Source organism: Carettochelys insculpta, chromosome 9 (genome assembly GCF_033958435.1).
Source record: "Carettochelys insculpta isolate YL-2023 chromosome 9, ASM3395843v1, whole genome shotgun sequence".
Classification (NCBI taxonomy): Eukaryota; Metazoa; Chordata; order Testudines; family Carettochelyidae; genus Carettochelys; species Carettochelys insculpta.
The window spans coordinates 4,250,962-4,272,967 of NC_134145.1; the positions used below are offsets into that span (position 1 = coordinate 4,250,962).

A 22,006-nucleotide genomic window follows, 5' to 3' on the forward strand; every position below is an offset into this window, starting at 1 on the left:
GGAGCGCAAGGGAAAGTAGCAGCTGAAGAACACCACAGGTTTAGGGGAGTTAACCCTGTGAGCAGCAGCAGTTGGGGCTGGATAAACCCTGTGACAGGGCCAGATTTGGGTGCTGAAGCAGGTAAAGCCTGGAGATGGGAGTAATGACTTTTTAACTGGTACAAGTTGTGTGTGGTTCTTAAAACTAGGCTGATAAAAGCCCCATTTGACATTAAAGGACTCTCACTTGCATTGTGGCTCATGAAGGACTGCTTTTATAACTGAATTTGAAAGAAACTGGCTCACTATTTTGGTTGCAGACCCCTGGGTTAGATGCATAGACTAGGATGAAGATCTACAAATGGGGAATACAAAGGATTAAGGGGCAATTTAACACACAAACACAAACAATTCCCATTCATACCATGGGCCAAAGAAAAGGTTGTTTTCCAGCACTGCTTCACACTCTTCAGTCAATCCTGAAGTTCTCCAATGAAGACACTGTTTTAGTTTCCATGAGTTTAATCAAGTTGTTAAGTGTCAGATACAGCTGTTCTATTTGCAACACTGATTCAGCCACTTACACTGCCCTGATCATTTAAGTCAGGGTATGGTACACAAACATTGATCATGAGGATTCTATGTGAAGGTACTGGTCAGTGATACTAGTACAAAAAGATGGTTGACACCCACCAGCAGCTATTTCTCCTGACTTAAAGTATGCAATCTTTAAATAGGCAGAAAGTTACAAAAACACACTTATTTTTAATCCAGAAGGCAGACTAGTATCCTTAGTCTACAGGCAGGCCACCGACAGCAGAGTTACTTCTGCTTTGAGAAGAATTCTTTACTTTCCTGAACATTAGGTTTGATTGTGTCACTCCCAGGTTTCCAACCAGCTGGGCAAACTGAAAGGGGAAAAAAAAAAAAAAAAAAAAAAGCACTTGTAGGCATTCACATAAGGCATTTGCCCCCCCCCCTCCCCAAGAGAACAGAAGTATGACAGCATTTCTTAATACTGCGAATACACAGAGGATTACAGCAATAGTTGTCACTGCTATTCAATTTTGACAGTGAAAGTAAAACAAATTCAGTGCCAAAAGCAGCCATGGACTGCTTTAATTCTGGCATTTCCCATTTCTTGATTACTTTTGCAGCTAGCTGCTTGAGGAATCCTAGCTAGGGAACACTAATGCAGTTCTGAAACACCAGCAAAACCAAGGACCCCCATTTTAATGAAAAATTCTGCCTCACCCCTTCTCAGAGCCCCCCACCCCAATGTGCTCCTCCCTTGCACCAAGCGGTAGCAGGGTATTGGGGTGCAGCTGCTGGCCTCAGAGAGGACAGGAGAGGAAGATGTTCACCAGTGGACCTCTAGTTCCTTCACAGATCCCAGTACAAGAAATGTTGCTCTAGTGGCTTTAAATTTCTGCCCCCAGTTTCTCTCTCTGTTCTACTCCTCCCACATTTTCCAAGCCAAAATTCCACCCAGGCTGCTGCTTATTTCACTGCCTAGGCATCACTAGGGGACAACTGATTAGAGTAGGGAGACTGTTCCATTGTCTCTGGTGCCTGGCACCTTGGTCCACAGCAGCTAGGGAGGAGCAACTGCAGAGAAAATGATGTTCATTCTCAGAAATGAAATACTGATTGGGCTGGGTGTACATAACTGCTGCAGTGACAGTGTCCAGTAGAGGCAGAATCTTTGGAGGACTTCAACAATAAGCTTCTGAGCATATGGCAAACTGTTTTTTTCCAGAGGCATCTAACTTTATTCAAATTTGAGTAGACTGCTGTCCTAGTGGAAAGGCACATAACTTAAGCCAGGGCAGACACACTGGCAGATTGAATGGTTAGAGCAGGATGGCTGGAAGAAATACCTATTGGCAACAGTATTTTTCCCTAGTTACATTTTCTGACCCATTTAGAGGAGAATCTAAGACACCCAAAAAAAAAAAAAATCAGCCTGAGGGCTACAGCTGCAGAATGGTTAGTTGAAGTTTGGCAGCTCTATGCCACTTAAGCTCACATTTTATAATGGAAAGCATTAGATAAACTGCTGCCTCCATCCATAATTAAAACCAATGTGTAATTATTTCCAAATGACTGCTCCGATACTCAAGCCTATCAGGGTTAGCCTGCGATTCTGGTAGTTTTCGGTAGGGATTCTGACAGGCTCTCATTAATGCAATAGATTACACCCTCAACACAGAATACAAGTGGGAGTTTGAGCTGCTAGCCATTTGTTTTTCTGTTCTTCCCAGTCTGACTTGCTCTATGACTACAGGGAGAGGCGAAGCAGCATGGGCAGAGAGCTGCCATGCCATTTCCCCATGCTTTCCCATAGGGAAATCTATTAAGCCTGGTGAGAGAGCCATCCCAGGAACCTGCTCCAGTATTACACGAAAGATTTGATACTATTTTTCATTCATAGATCTGTTAAGTTGCCTCTACTCTGTCCTGCAGGACACTATGAGTACAGCCACTGGTTAAGAGTACCTTTGTTCTTCAAATGCAGAAGCAAGGTATGCTGTGTTTTAGTCTAAGGTGCTACATGACTGCTTTTGTTTTGTATTCCAAATGTTAGAAAGTGCAAGCCTCTCTATTTAGAAGTTAGGAACTTCCTTCTAAGTCACATATCGTTTACCAAGGCCCTGGCTAAATGACTAACTGGAAAAGCAATGACTATTTCCCTTTATTTGGGGGAGTTGTGGGGGTGGGGGGGGAGAGAAGGAAGAAGATACAGCTCAGGCAAACATTCAGGACCTTACCTTCTCCATGCTGATCTGTGAACTGGAAAGCCTGGACTAATCTGAGAACTTCTTCAACCGAGCGCCCAACAGGGAGATCATTGATGGTTATTTGACGCAAGATTCCCTTACCATCAATAATGAACAGGCCTCTGCAGAAGAACAGGTAAGCAGTTTTGCACACAAGTCAAAAAGACAAGTTTGAAAGGTACCTGATCACTTCAAGTATATTTTAAGAAACAGAACAGGCTACATAGTTATAGGTTCCTACACTTACAAAAAAGCCCACTTCTTTAGAAGTCTGGCCATAAGACACTATGTAAAATACTGAAATAAGCATTTGGCCCATAATGCCACCTTGCATGCTTATTTTCCATATAAGCACTCATCTGGAGAGAGTTTACAACTCCCATTACAGTGGGGGAAAATACCCAGAAGAGCGTTCCATGTGCCTAAGGAACGGTGGGGGGGTATCAGACCAAATGAAGCCATAGCCAAGCTTCCTTTCAAAGCTACATTGAAGCTCAATAGGTACTGGACTGCAGTAGATTTCAGTGGCCTCACATGAGGACTAGAGTTTAAGCTCCGAATGCCTTAAGGCAATAAAGGTTTGTGCTCCTCTAGCTCTGCCATACAATATCCAAAAGGTGTTGGTTAGCTATTCAGTCCTTAAACTAAACTTGCAGTTATGGGATGTGACCTTCCCATACATACCTACCTGCCTGATTTGATATTTCTTTAATAGGCCAGTATTTACAGAGCACTGCAAAATCTTTCTAGACTAGAGTGCACCACTTTTCAAAGTTTTTCCATTGAACAGTGGCAGATGGCTAGTACACCACCCTGCAGTGACATTAGCTAAAAGTTACATTCCTTCTTATAACAAACCAGGGCAAATCCCTATATTGGGAGACAGGGAGACTGACATCCAAGCCCACATGTGAGAAAACTTACAGAATATTTTGAGTGCAGGACAGCAAGTAAACTAAAAATTAGTTTAGCTTGCCAGATCTCCCAAGGTGTTTTTTTTTTTTTTAAAAAAAAAAAAAAAAAAAGAGGAGTGGCTGGGAAGCACTGCACAAGTTCTCCATTAACTAGACTATCACAACAGTCATGATACCACCCTGCCAGGAGCCTTACCTGTATGCAATACCTTCGTCTTCCTTTAATACACCATAATCTTGGGCAATAGTGTGCTTTGTATCAGAAACCAATGGAATGTTCACCTTACCCAATCCACCCTGTTTCTTAGGGGTATTGGTCCTGAAGAGAAATGAGATGTCAAAGATGTAGCTGTTCAAGTTACAGGAGGAACAGTGTACCTGCCCTGGAAAGAACTTTTCCTAGAATCACTCTTTTGACTATCTAGAGAATGATTGGCAGTTACCCTGCTTCCCCTGTAGCTAAGCAATATTCTTAGTCAGCTGGAAGACTAGACAATCACAAACAGGCTACCCAGGCTGCTGCTCTCCCTCCTTTCCCCCAGTTGGGAGGCGGGGGCAGGGTAGTAGGGGAAAGAGTAGCTAGCAGCAGCTGAGCCTAAAGTTGCTTCTTGCCCCCAACCTCAGCAGAGCCCACAGTCTGCACCCAGACTGCAGCTTGCCTTAGCTGGACAGGCTTGTTGTTTTGCACCCTCCACCCTTGCCACAGGTTGGCTGCCATGGAAGGCAGCTGCCCCCTCCTCCCCATGGTCTGGATCCAGACCAACCATGGTACAGAGGCAGGCCAGGGGTTCCTCACCCCAGCTGTAAAGGAAAAAACTAGCATTTAAAGAGTCATTAAAGATGATACCCAATCCCAGGGCTGGAAGGGACCTCTGAGGTCATCTACTCCAGCCCCCTGTTTCAAGCAGGATCAACCAGTAGGTCATGTCTCAACTCTCAGCCAATAGCACATTCAGCTTCTTACCAGGCAAGGTGACAGAAGTGAGAGTCAACAGAAGCTCCAATTACTTGACAGTTAAGTTTCTTAAACTCATCAGCCTTGTCACTGAATGCAATAATCTCAGTTGGGCAAACAAAGGTGAAGTCAAGGGGATAAAAGAAGAGCACAATGTATTTTCCTAGGGAAAAAATACAAATTAATCTTTTGGGTACCCTAGGCTTCCTCAGGTAGTTACAATAGTCTCCAAGTGCAAGCATACACAAAATGCTAAAAACTCTGTATTACAATTAGGTCTGAATGTTTATTGAAGCCAGGAGGTCATCTTTGTTAGATATACTACTAGCCTCCATATAGAAACTATGTTTATTGATTAAATGTTCAATTCCACAGAATGAGTTATACAAATTAGTTTAACTATATTAGACCAGAACACACACACACACCCCCTCCCTTCCCCTCCCCCCCAATCTTGGGGAGACAGGGCCTGCCCCAGACACCAAATCATGACTATGCTAATAAGGCACAGGTAATTTGCATCCACACCTCATTAGCATATTTCAGGCCATGTATTACCATGCCACTTGTGTAGAAACGGCCTTAGGGTTTGTCTACACTAGATGGTGGCTCCATTGTTGCATTGTGTGTCCACCAATGGTCCATTTATTGTATCTGCTTAGATCTGATAAATCAACCCCCTGATAATACCATTGACGCCAGCTCCTCTTCAATTCTCCACCAGCACAAGAAGTCAATGGAAGAACAGTCCCCATTGACTTCACTGTGTGGAAGTCCCTCCCCGCAGTCAGTAAATCTATTTCAGCTATGCAATTTGCTTAGTTGAAGTTGTGTAGGTTAGACTCATGGGCGAGAGAAGGATGTACAGGAGGCCTTAACACTTACCTTTATAGTCTGAAAGACTGATTTCTTTGAACTGTCCATCTGGCATCACAGCTGTGGCTTTGAAGTCAGGGGCTGGTTTCCCAATTTGGGCATTTCCTGCAGACATCTTGTATGGGCTAGAATATTAGAGACATGGTTAGACAGTGTAGCTTCCTAGGCACTGCCAGCTCAATGAGCAGGCACAACTGCCATAATTTTTTTTAGACCCGAGAAGTCAGTTATATTGGCCACATTACATTCAGCAAGTAAATTTAGTTTGCTAAAGCCTTTAGTGTCTTGGTATCTTAAGCCAAGATCTCTCAGTATTGACTAACATTGCAAGTAATAACTGTTGCCATTGGTTTCACTTTGTGGCACAATGACAAATTTAATTTACACTTCTAAACCAAACAGAGTTCACACAACCTTACTAAGATTCCATGGACTAAAATTGTTCTTCCACCCTCTGTCTTAAGTAGTTTTAAATTAATTAGTCATGCATATGACCTTTGAGTCCACCTGGATTCCGCTACAAAATTCAAGATCTGAAAAGAGACTGGCCTTCTGCCATTATACCATATACATCATGACTCGAGAGTTACCAGATCCAACCCACACATGCTAGACACTGTTTGTTCCATGTTCACACGTGGAATTCAAGACCTTGACCATTCCACTCTTATTGTTTGCTAAGAGATATGCATACTAGCAAGTGCTTAGGAAAGATGTCCTTCTGCTCTTTACACTATATCAAAGATTGTTCTAATCTACAGTTAAAAGCTTCTGTTTTGTTAGTGGAAAGGGAGCAAGAGGCACAAAAGGAAAAAAAATGGAAAATTTAGGAACTCCAACATTTACAACGTAATTGATGTCAGTGTTAGTCAGATGTAAGCTGTAATAGTAAACTGCTAGGACCCCACTCCTTAAGTACCCCTCTGAAACTACTCCCCCACCCCTACTCATGCATCCAATGAAGTAGGTCTCTGCCCATGAAGGTGTATGCTCCAAAATATCTGTTTGCCTATAAAGGTGCCACAAAAAAAGACTTCTTGTTGTTCTCAAAGCTACAGACTAATATGGCTACCTCCAGTACATTTTGGCAGGAACAGTTTCAGTAGTGCTGATTAGCAAGTTACACAGTATGAGTGCTCTCAAGAACTGAGGGGGTATGTGCTTCTTAGACACTACTTAAGATTGAACAAACTAAATATTCTCTTTACACAATCTAAGGGAGGTGTCTGTGTTGCAGACTTTTTAACCACCACTTATTTTGGAAGTTACATACCCAAAATATTTGGTTTTGATATTTTAAAAACTTTATGCCTTTGTAAGGCTACACATTTAAAGACTGCGCCAAAAAAAAAAAAAAGCCACACCACACACCCCCACCAGCTGCTTCAGTCAGAATATATTCTAGACAATAGCAAGCTTTCTATGAACTTTAAGCTAGTATTGATAATTAACACATGAAGTGATTCCCCACAGTACAATTTCTACTTTTCTCTGCCATGGTCTGGTATCATCACAGCACATGGCAGCTAGCCACAGAATGTTACTTCAACAGCATTTCCTGAGTGCTGTGTGATTAAGCACTGGGTGTCTTCAGATTGTTTCCTTTCAGTTTAGGCACAAAAGCAGCAGTGCTTTACTCCGAGATGTTTCAGGTGGTGATTTAAAATGGCAAATATGATTATTTGGCAGCATTCTCTGAAGGCAGAGTCAAGATATCTGAACTAGAGGTATAAAAGCATTCCAGAAGACACCCTGCCAGCTCTCCTGTTATACTAAAAGAAGTAGAGCTGATATTAGTTACAATTGTGGCACTCTTTATAGTTTGCCAAATACATAAAAGATTTCTGTTATGCCATGCCTAGAGAGAGGACATGGTTATGCAGTTCTGAGGCCATTAAAATAGCTTTGCTTGACATGAGGGGCACAAAGTTCAGGCAACCAACTTACCCGTACTGAGGAACTCAGCCCACAGAAGACTAGCATGGTAGCAGTCCTAACACTAAACATGGCTAGCTCCCACCACTCACCAACCTGAAAAGAAGTTCTACCCAAGTCGAATAGCCCAGAACCTAACAGGTCCAAACCAGATTTGTTTGCTAATCTTCCACCATTAAAGGATTAATACCCTGCTAGGATATGGGTTCAGCCAGCCAAGAAAATACTGTTTCAGATCAGGGTCAATCACATGCCATTTCAGAGCTTTTGTTCTCCCAGCTCTCCCTGGGAGAGAGCCTGCAGTTAGGATCACGGAGTTCTGATGGCGATTGCTAGAGTTCCCAAACGCGGCTCCCTTAACAGCAGCGCATTAGAAGCAGCATTTGTTTGCGAGGCAGTTAGAAGCAGCTTCCCACCCTCAGGGTGCATTAACATGTTTTCACACCGTTCTGAATCTCGTCCCTCTGGTCTGGCTATGGTCTGAAGAAGTGGGTCTGTCCCACGAAAGCTCACCTAATAAACCATTTTGCTAGTCTTTAAAGTGCTACTTGACTGCTTTTTGTTTTGATAGTGTAGAGACTAGCACAGCTTCCTCTGTTACCTTTCGTACCTCTTGAGGGCAAGAGATAGCCGAGGCACAAAAGCATCTACACTACAGCAGGTTTGGGGTGCCTGGTAAAAAAGAGTTAGTTCAGGCTGCTCCTCTTCAGCTACCCAAGGTACAACACGAGGCAGATAAACTACTGCTAAGCAGTTGGTCATCAAACAGGCAATTAATGCCATGCACAGACCTCGAGGAGCTCGGGTCCCCTCCCAACCAGAGGGCCATTCAGAAGAATTAAGAAAGCTTTTATCCGCGCACCCACCTCTGAAGCATTAGGCAAGAGCGCACAACTCGAATCCGCGGTACGTTCTCTTACAACAGAAGACCTTTCATTTGTGGGGAAAGAAGACAGTCAAGTGTCCAAAGAAACAAGCCAGCCAACCCCAAACGCATCCTGCAAGTGAAACACGTTATGGCAGAAGTTATGCTACAGACAATACCCACCTTACACTTACAGGAACCGTCAGCGCCTCTGACACCGTTTTTTCCGAACCCGAGTAACTAATCTCTAACCTCCACAACGCAACTCTCTCTATACCTGACTTTATACCCTCCCTGATCTCGCGAGGAGACAGGGAAGCCTGGCGAGGGGGGAGAATAAAGGAAACTTACTAGCCCCGCCCTTCTAGATGCTATGGCTGCAGATCGAGCGTGACTTAGCAGATTTGTAGAGCTGTCGGTCTCGCTTAGATAGGACGTGCATGAGATTCACTAGAAAAGGAGGAAGTCTTACTGCCTTGGCTGTTTCACTTTGTGAACGAATTTGAATGAGTGGGGAAAAAATGGGGTTAAAATGTGCGGTATAATAGTAAAAATTATAAGGTTATGGGCAGTGGTTTCAAATGGCTCATAAAATCATTATTGCAAGAAGTCCTGTGGCACCATATAGACTAACATGTTTTAAAGCATAAGCTGTCATGGGCAAAGACCCGCTTAGTCAGATGCATCTGACAAAATGGGTCTTTGCCCACGAAAGCTTATGCTCCAAAATATCTGTTAGTCTCTAAGGTGTCACAGGACTTCTACTTGTTTTTGGAGATGCAGACTAACTCCGCTACTTCTCTGATACTTTATTGCAAGAGGAAATAAGAAGAGATGTTGAAAACTGATTAAATTGAATTCATATTGAGTTTTCCTTAGAGAGTAACTGGTGGGGAGGAGGGCAGCAAGCTCCTAGCCTTGTGGTTAGCATCCAGACAAGCCCTGGGTTGGATCTGGTCTGAAGGCTGTAGGCTCCCCACTGCTGCATCAGTAGAAGAAATTATGTGGGTCATTTGGGTTAGGGTAAACATTGAAAACAAAATTAAGAGTGATCTCAGAGCTCTGACAGGGACACAGAGCAGCCCCCTTCAGGAAATAGCTAAATCTGCCTTTGCACAAACTTCATCCAATGTTAATCCTAACAGATTCAACAGACATCCCGATGTACATAAACTAACTCCTCCCCACAGGTTCCCCAAACCTGCTGCCTCATAGTAACAGCTGACAACTCTTCCTCTCCTTGGTGTTCTTTTACCTCTTCTAGTACAAGTGAATTAATTAAAATTCAACAGTTGTCTCCTGATATGTTCAGGGAGTCATAATTGTAATGGAAAATGTACTGACACACTTACCTGTTGTTCCTTCCCCTGCTTTGGACTCATGCACAACTGCAGGGACTGGCTGGACTACAGTAGAGTCAAAAACAGGTTCTAGCTCACAGTACAGCTGGACTCCCCAGTCACCTGCCTCTGTTCACCTCCTCCTCACTTTTCATGTCAAGAACATGGGATTCAGGCTCCTCAGAGATACCCATAGTGGTCTACCATAATGGGAATGAAGGGTCCTGTGAGTTTGTCCAGCATCTGATGAAGTGAGTCTCTGCTCACGAAAGCTCACGCTCAAAACTTTTCTGTTAGTCTATAAGGTGCCACAGGACCTTTCGTTGCTGTTACAGATCCAGACTAACACGGCTACCCATCCGATACTTGATACCATAATGGGGTGTCCTCTGAGTATGGCATGCAGTTCTTTATAAATAGTGACAGAGAGGTAGCCATGTTAGTCTGTATCTTCACAAAACAAAAAAGCAGTCGTAGTACTTTGAAGACTAACAAAGTAATTTTTAGGTGAGAAGCTTTCATGGGGCAGACCCACTTCTTCAGCTCGTCACCTAATAAATTATTCTGCTAGTCTTTAAAGTGCTACTGGACTGGGGTTTTTTTTGTTTTGTTTTTTGAGTTATTTGTAACACCAACATGTGCACAGCTCTGTGCCCAATCTATCATTCACTTCCCTGACATACAAGAATACATACCATTTCTTGGCTTTCACATGGCACTGCTGCTGAACTCCGTCATAGACTTTCTGAATCCTCCAATACTGACATTTCTCTGGCTGACTCAGAGCTGTGCCTGCACAGCCTCTTCTCCCCAGAGGCCCAGGAATTCCAATATTTCCTGACTACTCTAGGCAACAGGGTGTCCAGAGCTTGTAGCCAATAAGGTCAACTGCACAGATGCACACAACAACGTACAGTAAACACCTTCATATCCAGCAGCCCTGGGACCAGGAGGTTGCTGGACATTTAAATATTCTGAATAATAAGCCACTGTGCACTGGACAGGGAAAGATGAAAGGAAATAGTGAGTGAGGCATCAGACATGAACTAGTGCTGAGCCCATGGTTGTTGATGATGATGAATCCTAGTAATGCATAACACTAAAGAAAAACATGATTAGACATTAAGAAACAAACAAAAAATGTATGCAGAGTACTTTATTTACCAACAACAGCAGTGTTGTACACTGTAAACTTGTATTTGCTATATTTATTTGTATTTACTTTCACTATACCATACTTAATGGAAGAAGTAACTAAAATTACTTATGATTAAAAAAGGCAGATATTTGAGAGTTCTGGATGATAAAATGCTAGATATGAAAGAGTTGACTGTACTATTTCTGGATTAAAAAGAAAAATCCTAGTTTAGATGTAGACATTTTCAGGTTACAAAAGTGACAATATATGTTATCATATTCTCAGTCTTAACAAGCAATTATTTACAACTGTGGGCCTCAGAATCACTTAGGTCTAGTAACATTATCTTTGCAAACCTTTTGAGAAGTTGAGCTCTGCAATTCAGATTGTGAAATCACATTATATGTATAAAAACAAGAAGAAGTCCTGTGGTACCTTATGGACTAACAGATATTTTGGAGTATTCCAAAATAAGCTTTCATGGGCAAAGAACCGCTTCATCAGATGCATCTCATAGAACGGTAAGGGACCCAGGGAGGTCATCGAGTCCAGTCCCCTGCCCTCTTAGAAGGACCAAGCACCATCCCTTTTTTTAAAAAAATATTTATTTGCCCAAGATCCCTAAATAGCACCCTCAAAGATTGAACTCACAACCTGGGTTTAACAGGCCAATGCTCAATCTATATATATTTGTACTTTTTTTCTGGTTTAGCTCAAGGTAGTGGATGCTTGATTTTAAGTTAGATCAGAATGTCTGGTTCCTTTCCCTGTTCCACAACTATGATTTTTATTTGGCAAATGCTATGTCTGTCTGTACAACATAATGGGTCATACTAGGGCTCCTCACCTCCCCCACATGCCTTTTACATCAGGGCACTGGAGCCCCACATTTCCTTGTTCCTCTTCCCTCCCTCCCAGCACTTTCGGAGCATCTGAATTGCCTGATTCATGCTCTTCCCACCCCTCCCAGAGCTGGAATGCCATGAATTAGCTGTTCCATCTGGTCCAGCTTTATGAGGTAGAGGGAGAAGCAAGTAAGAGCAGAGTTCCCATGTCCCAGTGTGGAAGAGGCATGTAGGGTATAGGGGGCTCTGTGGCCACAGGTGGAATCCCAGTGGGCTTCAGTCTGCCGTAGCTCCCTGAGGCAAAGGAGGACCACTCATGGCCCGCTCACCATTCCTATTTGCACATTGCTGCCCTACCTATAAATGATTAACAATAGGGATGTATAATTCCATTTAATTAGTTAACTAGTTAAACATGAAGTTTAAGTGATTAACTAGAAGGATGGGGTGTGGGTAGCAGCTCCAGCCTGTTTGGGCTAAAGCACACACACAGCAGACATGGTCCTGGCTGGGATGGTTTAGTTAGGGTTGCTCCTGCTTTGGCCAGGGGGCTGGACTAAATGACCTCCTGAGGTCTCTTCCTGACCTAGAATTCTTTGATTGAGTCCACCATACCATTTCTCCTTTGATACGCATTCTGTTTTTAACCCTACTGTGACTGAATAGTTATTTCCCGTAATCATAAGGGAGATTTTTACTAAGGTTTGTGACTCCTTTTGCTCCAATGAAAACTTAACTGAGAAAGAATTTGGAGGGTGGATCTAAGAGCTGTCTCACAAACCATGACAGTTTGAGTGAGGGACATTTCAAGCTGCAAGGGGGTGGCAGAGAAAACACTGATAGTTTTTCCATCAGCAAAGGAAGAAATTTTAAAAGACAAATGCCTTCATCCCAAGAGAAAACAGCTTTTAATGCAAAATCTCCCCCCACAAAATTCTACATGCAAAACTCTCAGTAGCAAGAGCAAAGCTACTTCAATTTTAACTCCAGAATTTGAATCTTCCTTTCAAAAGAGAATGGATCCTGAGGTAGCATTTTGCCAGGATGCAGTAAGGGCCACCTCCTTCGTCAATTTCGGTGACATCTTCTCTGAATAACAGCCTCAACAAGCTTCTAAGACTGCTCTAAAAGTTGTGCTGCGCCAAAGACTCTGCAAAATAAGGAAATACGGTAATACATGTACATTCTTCAGCCCCACGTGAAAGGGAAATCTGCTAGTTCTGGCTGTGTGGTTAAAGGTCAAACCCGGAAACGGAAATAAAGAGTTTAGAGCCCTGGAGTTGTTGTATTTTGAACTCCCTTGTGGAAACAGAGCAGGTAGGGTAATGGGTGTGCAGTGGATTACTTGATCTGATTGTCTAACGCGGATTTAATTCCCGTTTCAATTTAACCCGATTTGCACGAGCTGCGGCTGTGTATCCCTCGTAGTTCCGCCAAAGCCGTTGCTAATTTGTAAAGGGAGGCTGCTAAATCTGTGTAATTTACATTTCTGTCTGTTAGTTACTTTCTTTCCCCTTTCATTTTATTTTCACATCGTCTTTGACTTTCAGTCCATTAACTTCAGGTGTTTTTTCCGCCGGCCCGACACCGAGAAGTAATTCCTGCTTGTTATAGCCAGGTTTAACTATGATGACTCGAGTATGTATTTACTTATTGACAAACTTTAATTTTTGTCTTCATTGCTACAAAATCTGTTCCATATTTTATGGTAAAAATAACTGTAGGCTGCTGGACCTTTTTGTGTTTGCCCTTGCAAATGTTGTTGCCTTAAAAGCAAATCATGTGAAGGAACACACCCGGACAGAAAAAAAGGTAGATTGTAATTTTTTTCCCCTTCCCTCCTTCTAGACTTTCTTATTTGGCCACCTCTGTGCTATGCAGTGTTAATATGAAATTTTGTGGTGTGGGATAACTTTGTACTTTTGTGCTATTAACAATTACTTCTTACGTATGCACACCTTGCCCTCTGGGCTAAAGCTCATCTGGCATGTTACTTATGCTATTCTCCAAGACACTTAAAAGAAAAACTGCTGTAATTATACTTTGGCATAAATAACCCTGTCCTTTTTATGCATTTAGGTCATTAAAATCAAATTTGGCTATTCAGTTCCCATTCATTCTGAGCTGTAAACTTATAAAGGTAAGAATCTGCATGGCAGGACATAACAAAACATGTATTTTCTCATCAGTATCCCAACACTAAGAGTTCTATGTGGGGAAATGAACTGGAACAACTATTGCAGAACAAACTATTTCTGAACAGTTCCTCTGGAATAGTTTGTTCCAGAATAGCTATTTCAATCAGCTTTCCTAGTCAAATAAATCTTGAGCTGATGTTGCACTGTTCATGGATCTGCATTATACTCATGTAGATAATCTATCTGTAGTGTTGTTGTAGCTGTGTGAGTCCTGGGATAGTAGTACCTCACCCGCTTACAATCTTTTATTGGGCCAACCTCTTCTGGTGACAGAGCTTGTCTCTCTAGTGTGTGTAAAACTTAATTTGGGAAGCAGCACTGAGGACCTAAGATAAATAACTTCCTCAGCTTTTGCTGAAATCAGCTAACGGGCTTTGCACTGCATCCTGAAACATGACTTCCTTTAACAGCTTAACTGTGAGAACAGCCATTAGGACGTAGCACAAGACCTTCCCCTTTGATCAAAATTTCTACCATCAACAGAATGCTGCTTATGTGCCCTCTTTCCTTGCCCTAAAATTAAAGATTACTATATGCAGTTGTAACAGAAAAGCAAAAAGACTCAAAAGTCCAGTAGGAATTTTGGTATACCAAACATATGCTTAGGAGTTCTTGGATACCTTGTCAAGCATGATAGATAATCTTACAATCTCTCTCTCCTAAAATCAAAAATACATTTTACGTTATTTTTCCTCTTTCTCCAGCACCAGAAGACTCTTACTCCTACAAAAGTATGGCTAAATTAGGCCTTTGGCCCTATCTACACTGATAGTAATAGGTCTTGGATTTAAAATACAGATGCAAGGCATTTAATCTAATCACTAAACTCTTATTTCCAATAGAATGCATGTTGTCATTCTGTTTTGGTGGGACTGTTGCCCTCTGGTAGGATCTGTGCTGGTAACGACAAAAATTGAATAAACAGAACAGGTCAAAGAAAAACCTATTTTTTTTTTTTAAATTTTAATAATAGAAGTGTGTAGGGAATTGCTGAGCTTTAGCACCAGTTTGAATGTTGATTTTTTTTTTCATTGTTGCATAATTCATAGTTCAGTCTGCCTAACTTGTAAAACTTATCATTGGGTTGCTCTGCCCATTGAGATGAGATTTTCTAGTTTCCATCTGTCTGAAGAGTCCTCCTCTTTGTCTCCTACATTCACCGCAAAGGAATTGTAGAATACTATGGCTGTGGTCACACTTGGCCAAAATTTTGAAATGACCATGCTAATGGCCAAATTGGAGGATACTAATGAGAAGTATAAATGAATATTCAGCACCTCATTAGCATGCTGCCATCTGCAGCACCTTGAAAGTGCTGCATTTCGCACGCACGTGGCTCGTCTACATGGGGGTCCTTTTCGAAAGGACCCCACAGACTTTGAAAGCCCCTTATTCCTATCAGCTGGTAAGTTTTACAAGTTAGGCAGACTGAGCTATGCATTTTGGCCAAGTGTGGCCACAGCCTATCAGTCTGATTTGGTAGATTCAGGCTTGCTCTGCAGGGGCATTAATATCTATAGCAAGTAGCTCTGGGGTGAACTGGAACCTAAAAGTTTCGGCACTGGGTTTGTAGAACACCTTACCTTACTGAATAGGCTTGGGTAACAGGATATAGTTCTGCTGTTATGCTGTTGAAAATCAGGAGCAACTCCATTTCACTCAATTTGAGTTATACAAATGTCCGCTCAATATTGCACTCTCTGTTTTGGATAGAATGATGGAACTGATTATGCATCTAACTGGGTTTGTACAGGCTGCACAGAATTCTTCAGATCTCTTTCTCATTAACACACTTATCCTTAATCAACACCTTCTGACCCCAAATTTTTCCTTCCAAGGTGAGAAGGGGAGGCATATGTGGCTGGACCTCCTTGGGTGTGTCTACACTTGCATTCCTCTTTTGCAAGAGGTATGCAAATGAGGTGTAGATTTGCATATTCAGCACCTCATTTGCATATTCTAGTTTCAGAAGAGCTTCTTTCGAAAGAAGAAAGCCGGTGTAGATGCTGCTCTTTCGAAAGTAAACCCCATTTTAGAAAGAATCCTTCTTCCCATTTAATAAAGGGAAGAAGGAATCTTTTGAAGATGGATGGGGTTTACTTTTGAAAAAGCAGCATCTACACGGGCTTTCTTCTTTCGAAAGAAGCTCTTTTGAAACTAGAATATGTAAATGAGGTGCTGAATATGCAAATCTACACCTCATTTGCATACATATTGCAAAAGAGGAATGCAAGCGTAGACACACCACTTGAGTCTTTTGGGGTCCTCAAATTTCTGCCCATATCAGGCAGTTTGAACAAAAACAACTTACCTCTTCCCAAATTCAAGCTGTTACAGAAGCAGGACTAAAAGCTGTTCTGGGTGTAACTTGATTTCTGAAGAGGTGAAATGCCATATTTTGGCAGCTGCAAGATTTGGCCATGACCTCTGCAGAAGCACTTTGCATGTAAGCCTGAAAAATGGCTTGCTCAAATAGTCTTACTAATTTCTGGGTGGTATGCAAAAAAGAGGAGTCCTGTGGCACCTTAAAGTCCAGCAGATTTATTTGGACGTAATCTTTCATGGGTAAAATCCACTTAATTGTTTTACCCACAAAAGCTTACGCCCAAATAAATGTTAGTCTTTAAGGTGCCGCAGGATTCCTTGTCGTTTTTGCAGACACAGACTAACTTGGCTACCCTTTTAGGATGTTATGGAATCTCTTTTCACCTGAGCTTGTGTACTCAGTATAGGTAGCTACAGTTTGCTGTATTGTGTACACTGATACCCTGGAACACCAGTTCTTAAACTGTGGGTTGGGACCCCAAAAGTGGGTTATGATCCAATTTTCATGGAGTTACCTGAGCTGGCTTAGATGTGCTGTGGCTCAGGGCCAAAGTCTGAGACCTACTGCCTTTAGGCTGAAGCCAAAGATGGGGTTTCAGGCTTGTGTGTTGGGATTTGGGTTACAGACCCTTCTTGTGAGATCTTTTTGTAGCTCTTTGCAGTCTGCTATATTTAGTTTTGTATCATGCAAATTTTATCATTATTTATCCCTTTCTCCAGGTAACTTATTAATATGTTGAACAACGCTGGTCCCAGTGCAGACTCCAGGGGCCACTTTTATTTATTTACCTCTCTGTACTCTGAAAACTGAGTTTTGTTTCCTATATTTTTACCAGGCATTGGCTACGTCTACACTAGCCCCAAACTTCGAAATGGCCATGCAAATGGCCATTTCGAAGTTTACTAATGAAGCACTGAAATGCATATTCAGTGCTTCATTAGCATGCGGGCGGCCACGGCACTTCGAAGTATGTGGGGTCCTTTCGAAAAGGAGCCCCGTCGGGACGATCCGCGCAGCGGCGAGGCGCGTCAATTTCGAAGTCCCCTTGTCCCCATGAATAAGGGGACTTTGAAGTAGGCGGGGTCCTTTCGAAAAGGAGCACTGTTGGGACGAGCCGCGCAGCAGCAAGGCGCGTCAATTTTGAAGTCCCCTTGTCCCCATGAATAAGGGGACTTTGAAGTAGGCAGGGTCCTTTCGAAAAGGAGCCCCGTCGGGACGAGCCGTGCGGCGGCAAGGCGCATCAATTTCGAAGTGCCGCGGCAGCCCACATGCTAGTGAAGCGCTGAATATGCATTTCAGCACTTCATTAGTCAACTTCAAAATGGCCGTTTGCGTGGCCATTTGAAAGTTTGGGGCTAGTGTAGACACGGCCATTGATTCATGAGATGACCTTTCCCCTTATCCCATGACTTTTTGCTTTGGTGAAGGAACTTGCCAAAGGCTTTCTGAAAGTCCAAATTCTCTATGGATAGTGTATTTGGACTTTCAGAAAGCCTTTGGCAAGTTCCTTCACCAAAGCAAAAACAGTCATGGGATAAGGGGAAAGGTCATCTCGTGAATCACCCTTGTACACATTTGTTGACCCTATCAAAGAATTCTGGTGTGTTGGTGAGGCATGACTTCTTTTGTAAAAGCCATGTTGACTGTTCCCCAACAAATCATGTTAATCTATATCTCTGATAATTCTGTTCTTCATTATAATTTCAAACAATTTGCCTGGTTAGGTTTACTGGCCTGTAATTGCCAGGATCAACTCTGGAGCCCTTTTTAAAAAAATGGCATCATCTTAATTATCCTCAAGTTATTTGGTACAGAAGTTAATTTAAATGAGAGGTTGGTTACAAGCCACAGCTAGTAGTACTACAGTTTCATATTTGAGTTCCTTCAGAATTGCACCAATACTATCTAATCCTTATGACTTACTACTTACACTACATATAGAGAATAGGAGGCATGGGGACATACAGCTGTGCAACATGACAGCAGAATTGGGACCTTTTGGGTTTTCTTTATTGTGCAGGAAATGTAAGATGTTGCAACTTCCTAATTATAACGAAAAATTAACTTTTGCTTTAGGTAAAAATGTCTTCTGCATGTGCTTTTGTTGTGCTTCACACTGGGAAAAAGATGCCTCTTATTGGACTGGGGACTTGGAAAAGTGAGCCTGGCCAGGTAAGCCATGCGCTTGCTATGATTTCAGTCTGGGTTTTTTTTTTTGTTTTTTTTTTTTTTGCCTTATGAGCACATGAAGCACTCTGATTTTATGGTCTTTTAGTGCGTGTTTCAGTCATACTCTGTGTGTGTGTGTGTGTGTGTGTGTGTGTAAAAATATAATTTTTAGGCCCCAAACTTCACTTATGCAAGTGAGCAAACCCCCAAAGTAAATGGAACTACTCATGTATGTGCTAAGCATGTGTGAACATGCTTGCAAAACTGGGGCATGAGGCCACAATTTGGCACTGCATCTCTGTCCAGCAAAGCACTTAAACATTTGATTCACATTCATGTCAATATACAAAAGCTGATGCACATTTCAGTGGAACTTCAGGGTCTATCTGCTGAGCTGGGGTTAAGAAAAAGAGGGTGGCTCTTCTTCAAGTGCTTGCTTATCTCAATTCCATTTTAGGTGTGCACATCTGTCAGGAGATTTCTGCCTAGGCAGTATCTGTAGGGCCAGCTGTGGCGCCTTCTGGAACAATGTTCTCATGTGGTGCTATATTAGGTGCCACCAGCTTTGTGCTCTCTCAAGTCTTTCTTGCCACCCCTCATGGTTGGTTAAAGTGCCTAATCTTGCATTGCAAGAGCTGTAGTAGTTTTCCCAACATAGACTTTGTTTCATTTGTTGTATAATAGATCTTTGTAGTTAGTAATAGTGTTAAGTGAGAGTCTCAGCTGAGCCTTTGCCCCAGGTGGGGCATGCCCCGTTAGCCTGGCTTCAAGTTACGTTCAAGATACAGTAGGCCAGTGCCCATCCATGATCCGCACAATGGTTGTCTCTGGGAGAAAGTGACGGGAAGGACATGTGTTGTAACTATAAAAGCTCTCACCCACATACCCAAGAATGGGATATCTGCAGGTGGCTCTTTGTCCCATGTTGGAGCCCTCCATAGGTGACTCTGGGCAAGTACATTGGCTTCAGTTTGTAGTGTGCTACCAGTGGCAGACTTGACCTGGCGCTGCTTCCTTTCACTAGAGCCCAGGAAAAAACAGAAGCAGAACCTTCAGTGCCAAAGGGCAGAGGGTCTATGGGCAGAGGACCTGTGTCAGGCCATGTACCTGCTTCAGGGGAGTACAGCTGACCTCCAAACCCAGGCAGGGACCTGCCCTCCATCCCAAGTAGCAACAGGGGCTCCCAGTCTATAGTGAGTCACTCAGTATCCAAAACAGTTCTGAGTACTAAAGAGCAGACGTGACAGTATCTGCAGGTGCCACACCAGGGAGGTGAGGTGGCTCTACCACTGGCATCAAAGAGCAAGTCCACCAGTGTGCAGCAGCATAAGAACATCAACAAACACCCTCAAGGTCTCCTTCATTGCAACCTTGGATCCCCGCACTGCATCCCAGCTCACTAGCCAGAAGGCCTGCATACCCAGTGGGATCCCTACCTAATAGGTATGGGACTTCTGATTTGAGGTATCATTCCCCATACTGCCAGTTTGGGTGAATGTCTGACTACAGGTCAGCCAGGCACCAGTAACCTCCTCTCAGGTGCTCCCTTTGATATCAGTTGCCATCCTGGTGGGGCTACTCAGGATTTCAGCACTGATCTTGCTCACCCTAGTATGGTTCCTCAGGCAGGTAGCACTACTTTCCATTGGCCTGTTGTTTGTCTACTGATCCTTGTGGGCAAACTCAGGACTCAACAACCCCAAGAGGTGACTCTCCATTGACAATGGAGTCGGGGGCAGCACTGGTCTTGATGTTTGTACAACAGGGACACTGCGCCCTCCGCCAGCCAGTGGCAGTACTTGAACCTGGGGAGGGGTGCTGGTGGTGTCAGTTTAATACTTCCAACCCTCCCATGCTATATTGGACAAGCCAGGTATAGCACCGCTAGCACTATTGTCAGATGATGGTACAGAGGTAAAGGCAGCACACTGAACCTCAGCCCTGAAGGAGCTTTCCTCCAGAAAAGAAGGGGACAACACCCTCCTACAGGTGATGCAGTTGTCCTTGTCCCTGGAGAAGGTGGAAGACACACCATCATGCACTGGGCCCTCCTTAAACGTGTGGCAGACAACCTCCTTCTATGGACACAGCATTAGCTTTCCTTTAGTCCACTAGAACTGCCCTAGGCTTAGTGAAAAACAGTATTAACGATCCAGATTGCTCATCAACAAGCTCTTTTTTTTTTTTTCTTTTAAGAAAAAAGGCTTTAGTTAGGTGTTCTTTAACATTCTGCTAAAATGATATGACCATTATCTGCTTTTTGTCCCAAAAGCAGAAAAGTAGTACTTGCTGCTTTGATGAGAACGATATGGAAATTGAATGCTTGATTGATGCGAAAATTGAAAGCCTTTAAAGCCTGGCACAGCGACATCAACTGCACAATGAAGAAGCACGTACCAAGGCCAAGCCAGAAGTCCAATGTAAAACAAGGACTCTGATAAACCAATGGTGAACTGAGAATATGCAAGAAATGCAGCATCTCACAGACATCAGAGATACAAGAACTTTCTTCAATGCTATCAAATCCGTTTATGGACCGAGAAACCATGGAATCAATCCTCTGAGATCAAAGGATGGTATCCAGTTCTTGAAAGATAGTGAAGCCATTGTTTCTCGCTGGAGGGAACACTATAACGAGCTCTTGAACTACCCTTCTACTGTGGTCTTAGCATCCCTTGACCAAATCCCTCAGCAACCACCGAGAGAAAATCTTGCAACACTTCCTCCCTGAGTAAGGTCCAAGCTGCCATCAAAGCAATGTAGTGCAACAAGGCAATTAGACTAGACTGAATCCCCACCAAAGTCTTCAAAGAAGGTCGGCCAGAATTCCACAAACAACACCACCTCCTGATTCTCAAAATCTGAGGCAGGAAGCAGATGCTGTGAGATTTCAGAGGCATGCTGATCATCAGTCTCTTCAAGAAGGGTGACAAGTCGGACTATGGAAACTGTCTTGGCATCTGCCTTCTGGGAATGGCAGGGAAAATCTAAGCTTGAATCCTTGCAAACTGACACTGCCATTCCTCAGAAGAAATTCTCCCAGAGTCTCAGTGTGGCTTCTGGCCATTTCAAGGAACAGCAGACATGAACTTCACTGCTCAGCAACTGCAAGAAAAATGTTCGGAACAAAACCAAGCCTTGTTTCATTGACCTGACCAAAGCATTCGACTAAATAAATGCTAGTATCCTGTGGACGATCCTTTCGAAGATCAGCTGCCCCAAAAAATTCATTAGCATCTTGAGGCTGCTTCACAACAATGTGACTGCCACAGTACTGAGCAACAATGGATGCCAAAGCAACCCCTTTGAGGTCCAAGTGGGAGTCAAACAAGGCTACATCTTTGCCCAATCGCTGTTCTGCATCTCTGTTGTCATGGCCCTTCACCTCATTCATCCACGTGGTATGAAGATTGTCTATAGAATGAACAGGAAACTTTTCAGTCTCGGGAGACTGAAGGCTAAAAGCAAGATCTCCACAACCTCGATCACGGAGCTCCAGTATGTGGATGACAACATGGTTGCTGCCCTTTCTCCTAGAGCCCTTCAGACCATCTTAAATGCCTTTGCTGAAGCATACAAGAATCTTGGCCTTACTCTGAACATCAAAAAGACCAAGTTGCTCCACCAACCCTCACCAGTGGGACAAAATCATGTATCGTCTATTGAAGTTGGTGGAGAACTGCTGG

At 43.1% G+C, this 22,006-nt stretch overlaps 2 protein-coding genes across 5 annotated transcripts in view; one reads left to right on the forward strand and one right to left on the reverse strand.

The window, feature by feature from the left end:
* Nucleotides 1-483: 483 nt before the first annotated feature.
* Nucleotides 484-8,640, reverse strand: PRDX1 (peroxiredoxin 1). 2 transcript variants are annotated; one of them, XM_075002422.1, is made up of 6 exons: nt 8,488-8,640; nt 5,514-5,629; nt 4,638-4,791; nt 3,870-3,992; nt 2,751-2,881; nt 484-887 (listed from the first exon to the last, which is right to left on the reverse strand). In XM_075002422.1, the coding sequence occupies exons 2-6, from the start codon at nt 5,617-5,619 to the stop codon at nt 802-804; spliced, it is 600 nt and encodes a 199-aa protein (XP_074858523.1). In that variant the 5' UTR covers nt 5,620-5,629; nt 8,488-8,640; the 3' UTR covers nt 484-801. The 2 variants fall into 2 exon arrangements, with proteins under 2 accessions (XP_074858523.1, XP_074858524.1); XM_075002423.1 differs by having other exon boundaries at nt 8,499-8,518.
* Nucleotides 8,641-12,855: 4,215 nt separating this feature from the next.
* AKR1A1 (aldo-keto reductase family 1 member A1) overlaps nt 12,856-22,006 on the forward strand; it is a 37,513-nt gene continuing 28,362 nt past the window's right edge. Inside the window, exons 1-3 of one of the 3 annotated variants that reach the window (XM_075002527.1) lie at nt 12,856-12,944; nt 13,707-13,767; nt 18,228-18,323. In XM_075002527.1, coding sequence (XP_074858628.1) covers nt 18,234-18,323 — 90 coding nt within the window. In that variant the 5' untranslated portion in view covers nt 12,856-12,944; nt 13,707-13,767; nt 18,228-18,233. Of the gene's footprint in view, nt 12,945-13,351; nt 13,440-13,706; nt 13,768-18,227; nt 18,324-22,006 lie in introns of those variants that run through there. The other 2 variants (XM_075002529.1, XM_075002530.1) reach the window with 2 other exon arrangements.

What these genes read in the sequence shown, in the direction of transcription:
- PRDX1 (XM_075002422.1), bottom strand. Translation starts at nt 5,619, where the DNA reads ATGTCTGCAGGAAATGCCCAAATTGGGAAACCAGCCCCTGACTTCAAA. An exon ending in CAGTCTTTCAGACTATAAAG is followed by an intron (nt 4,792 to 5,513) that starts GTAAGTGTTAAG and finishes TTTTTTCCCTAG; the next exon opens with GAAAATACATTGTGCTCTTC. An exon ending in GACGAAGGTATTGCATACAG is followed by an intron (nt 2,882 to 3,869) that starts GTAAGGCTCCTG and finishes GTTCTTCTGCAG; the next exon opens with AGGCCTGTTCATTATTGATG.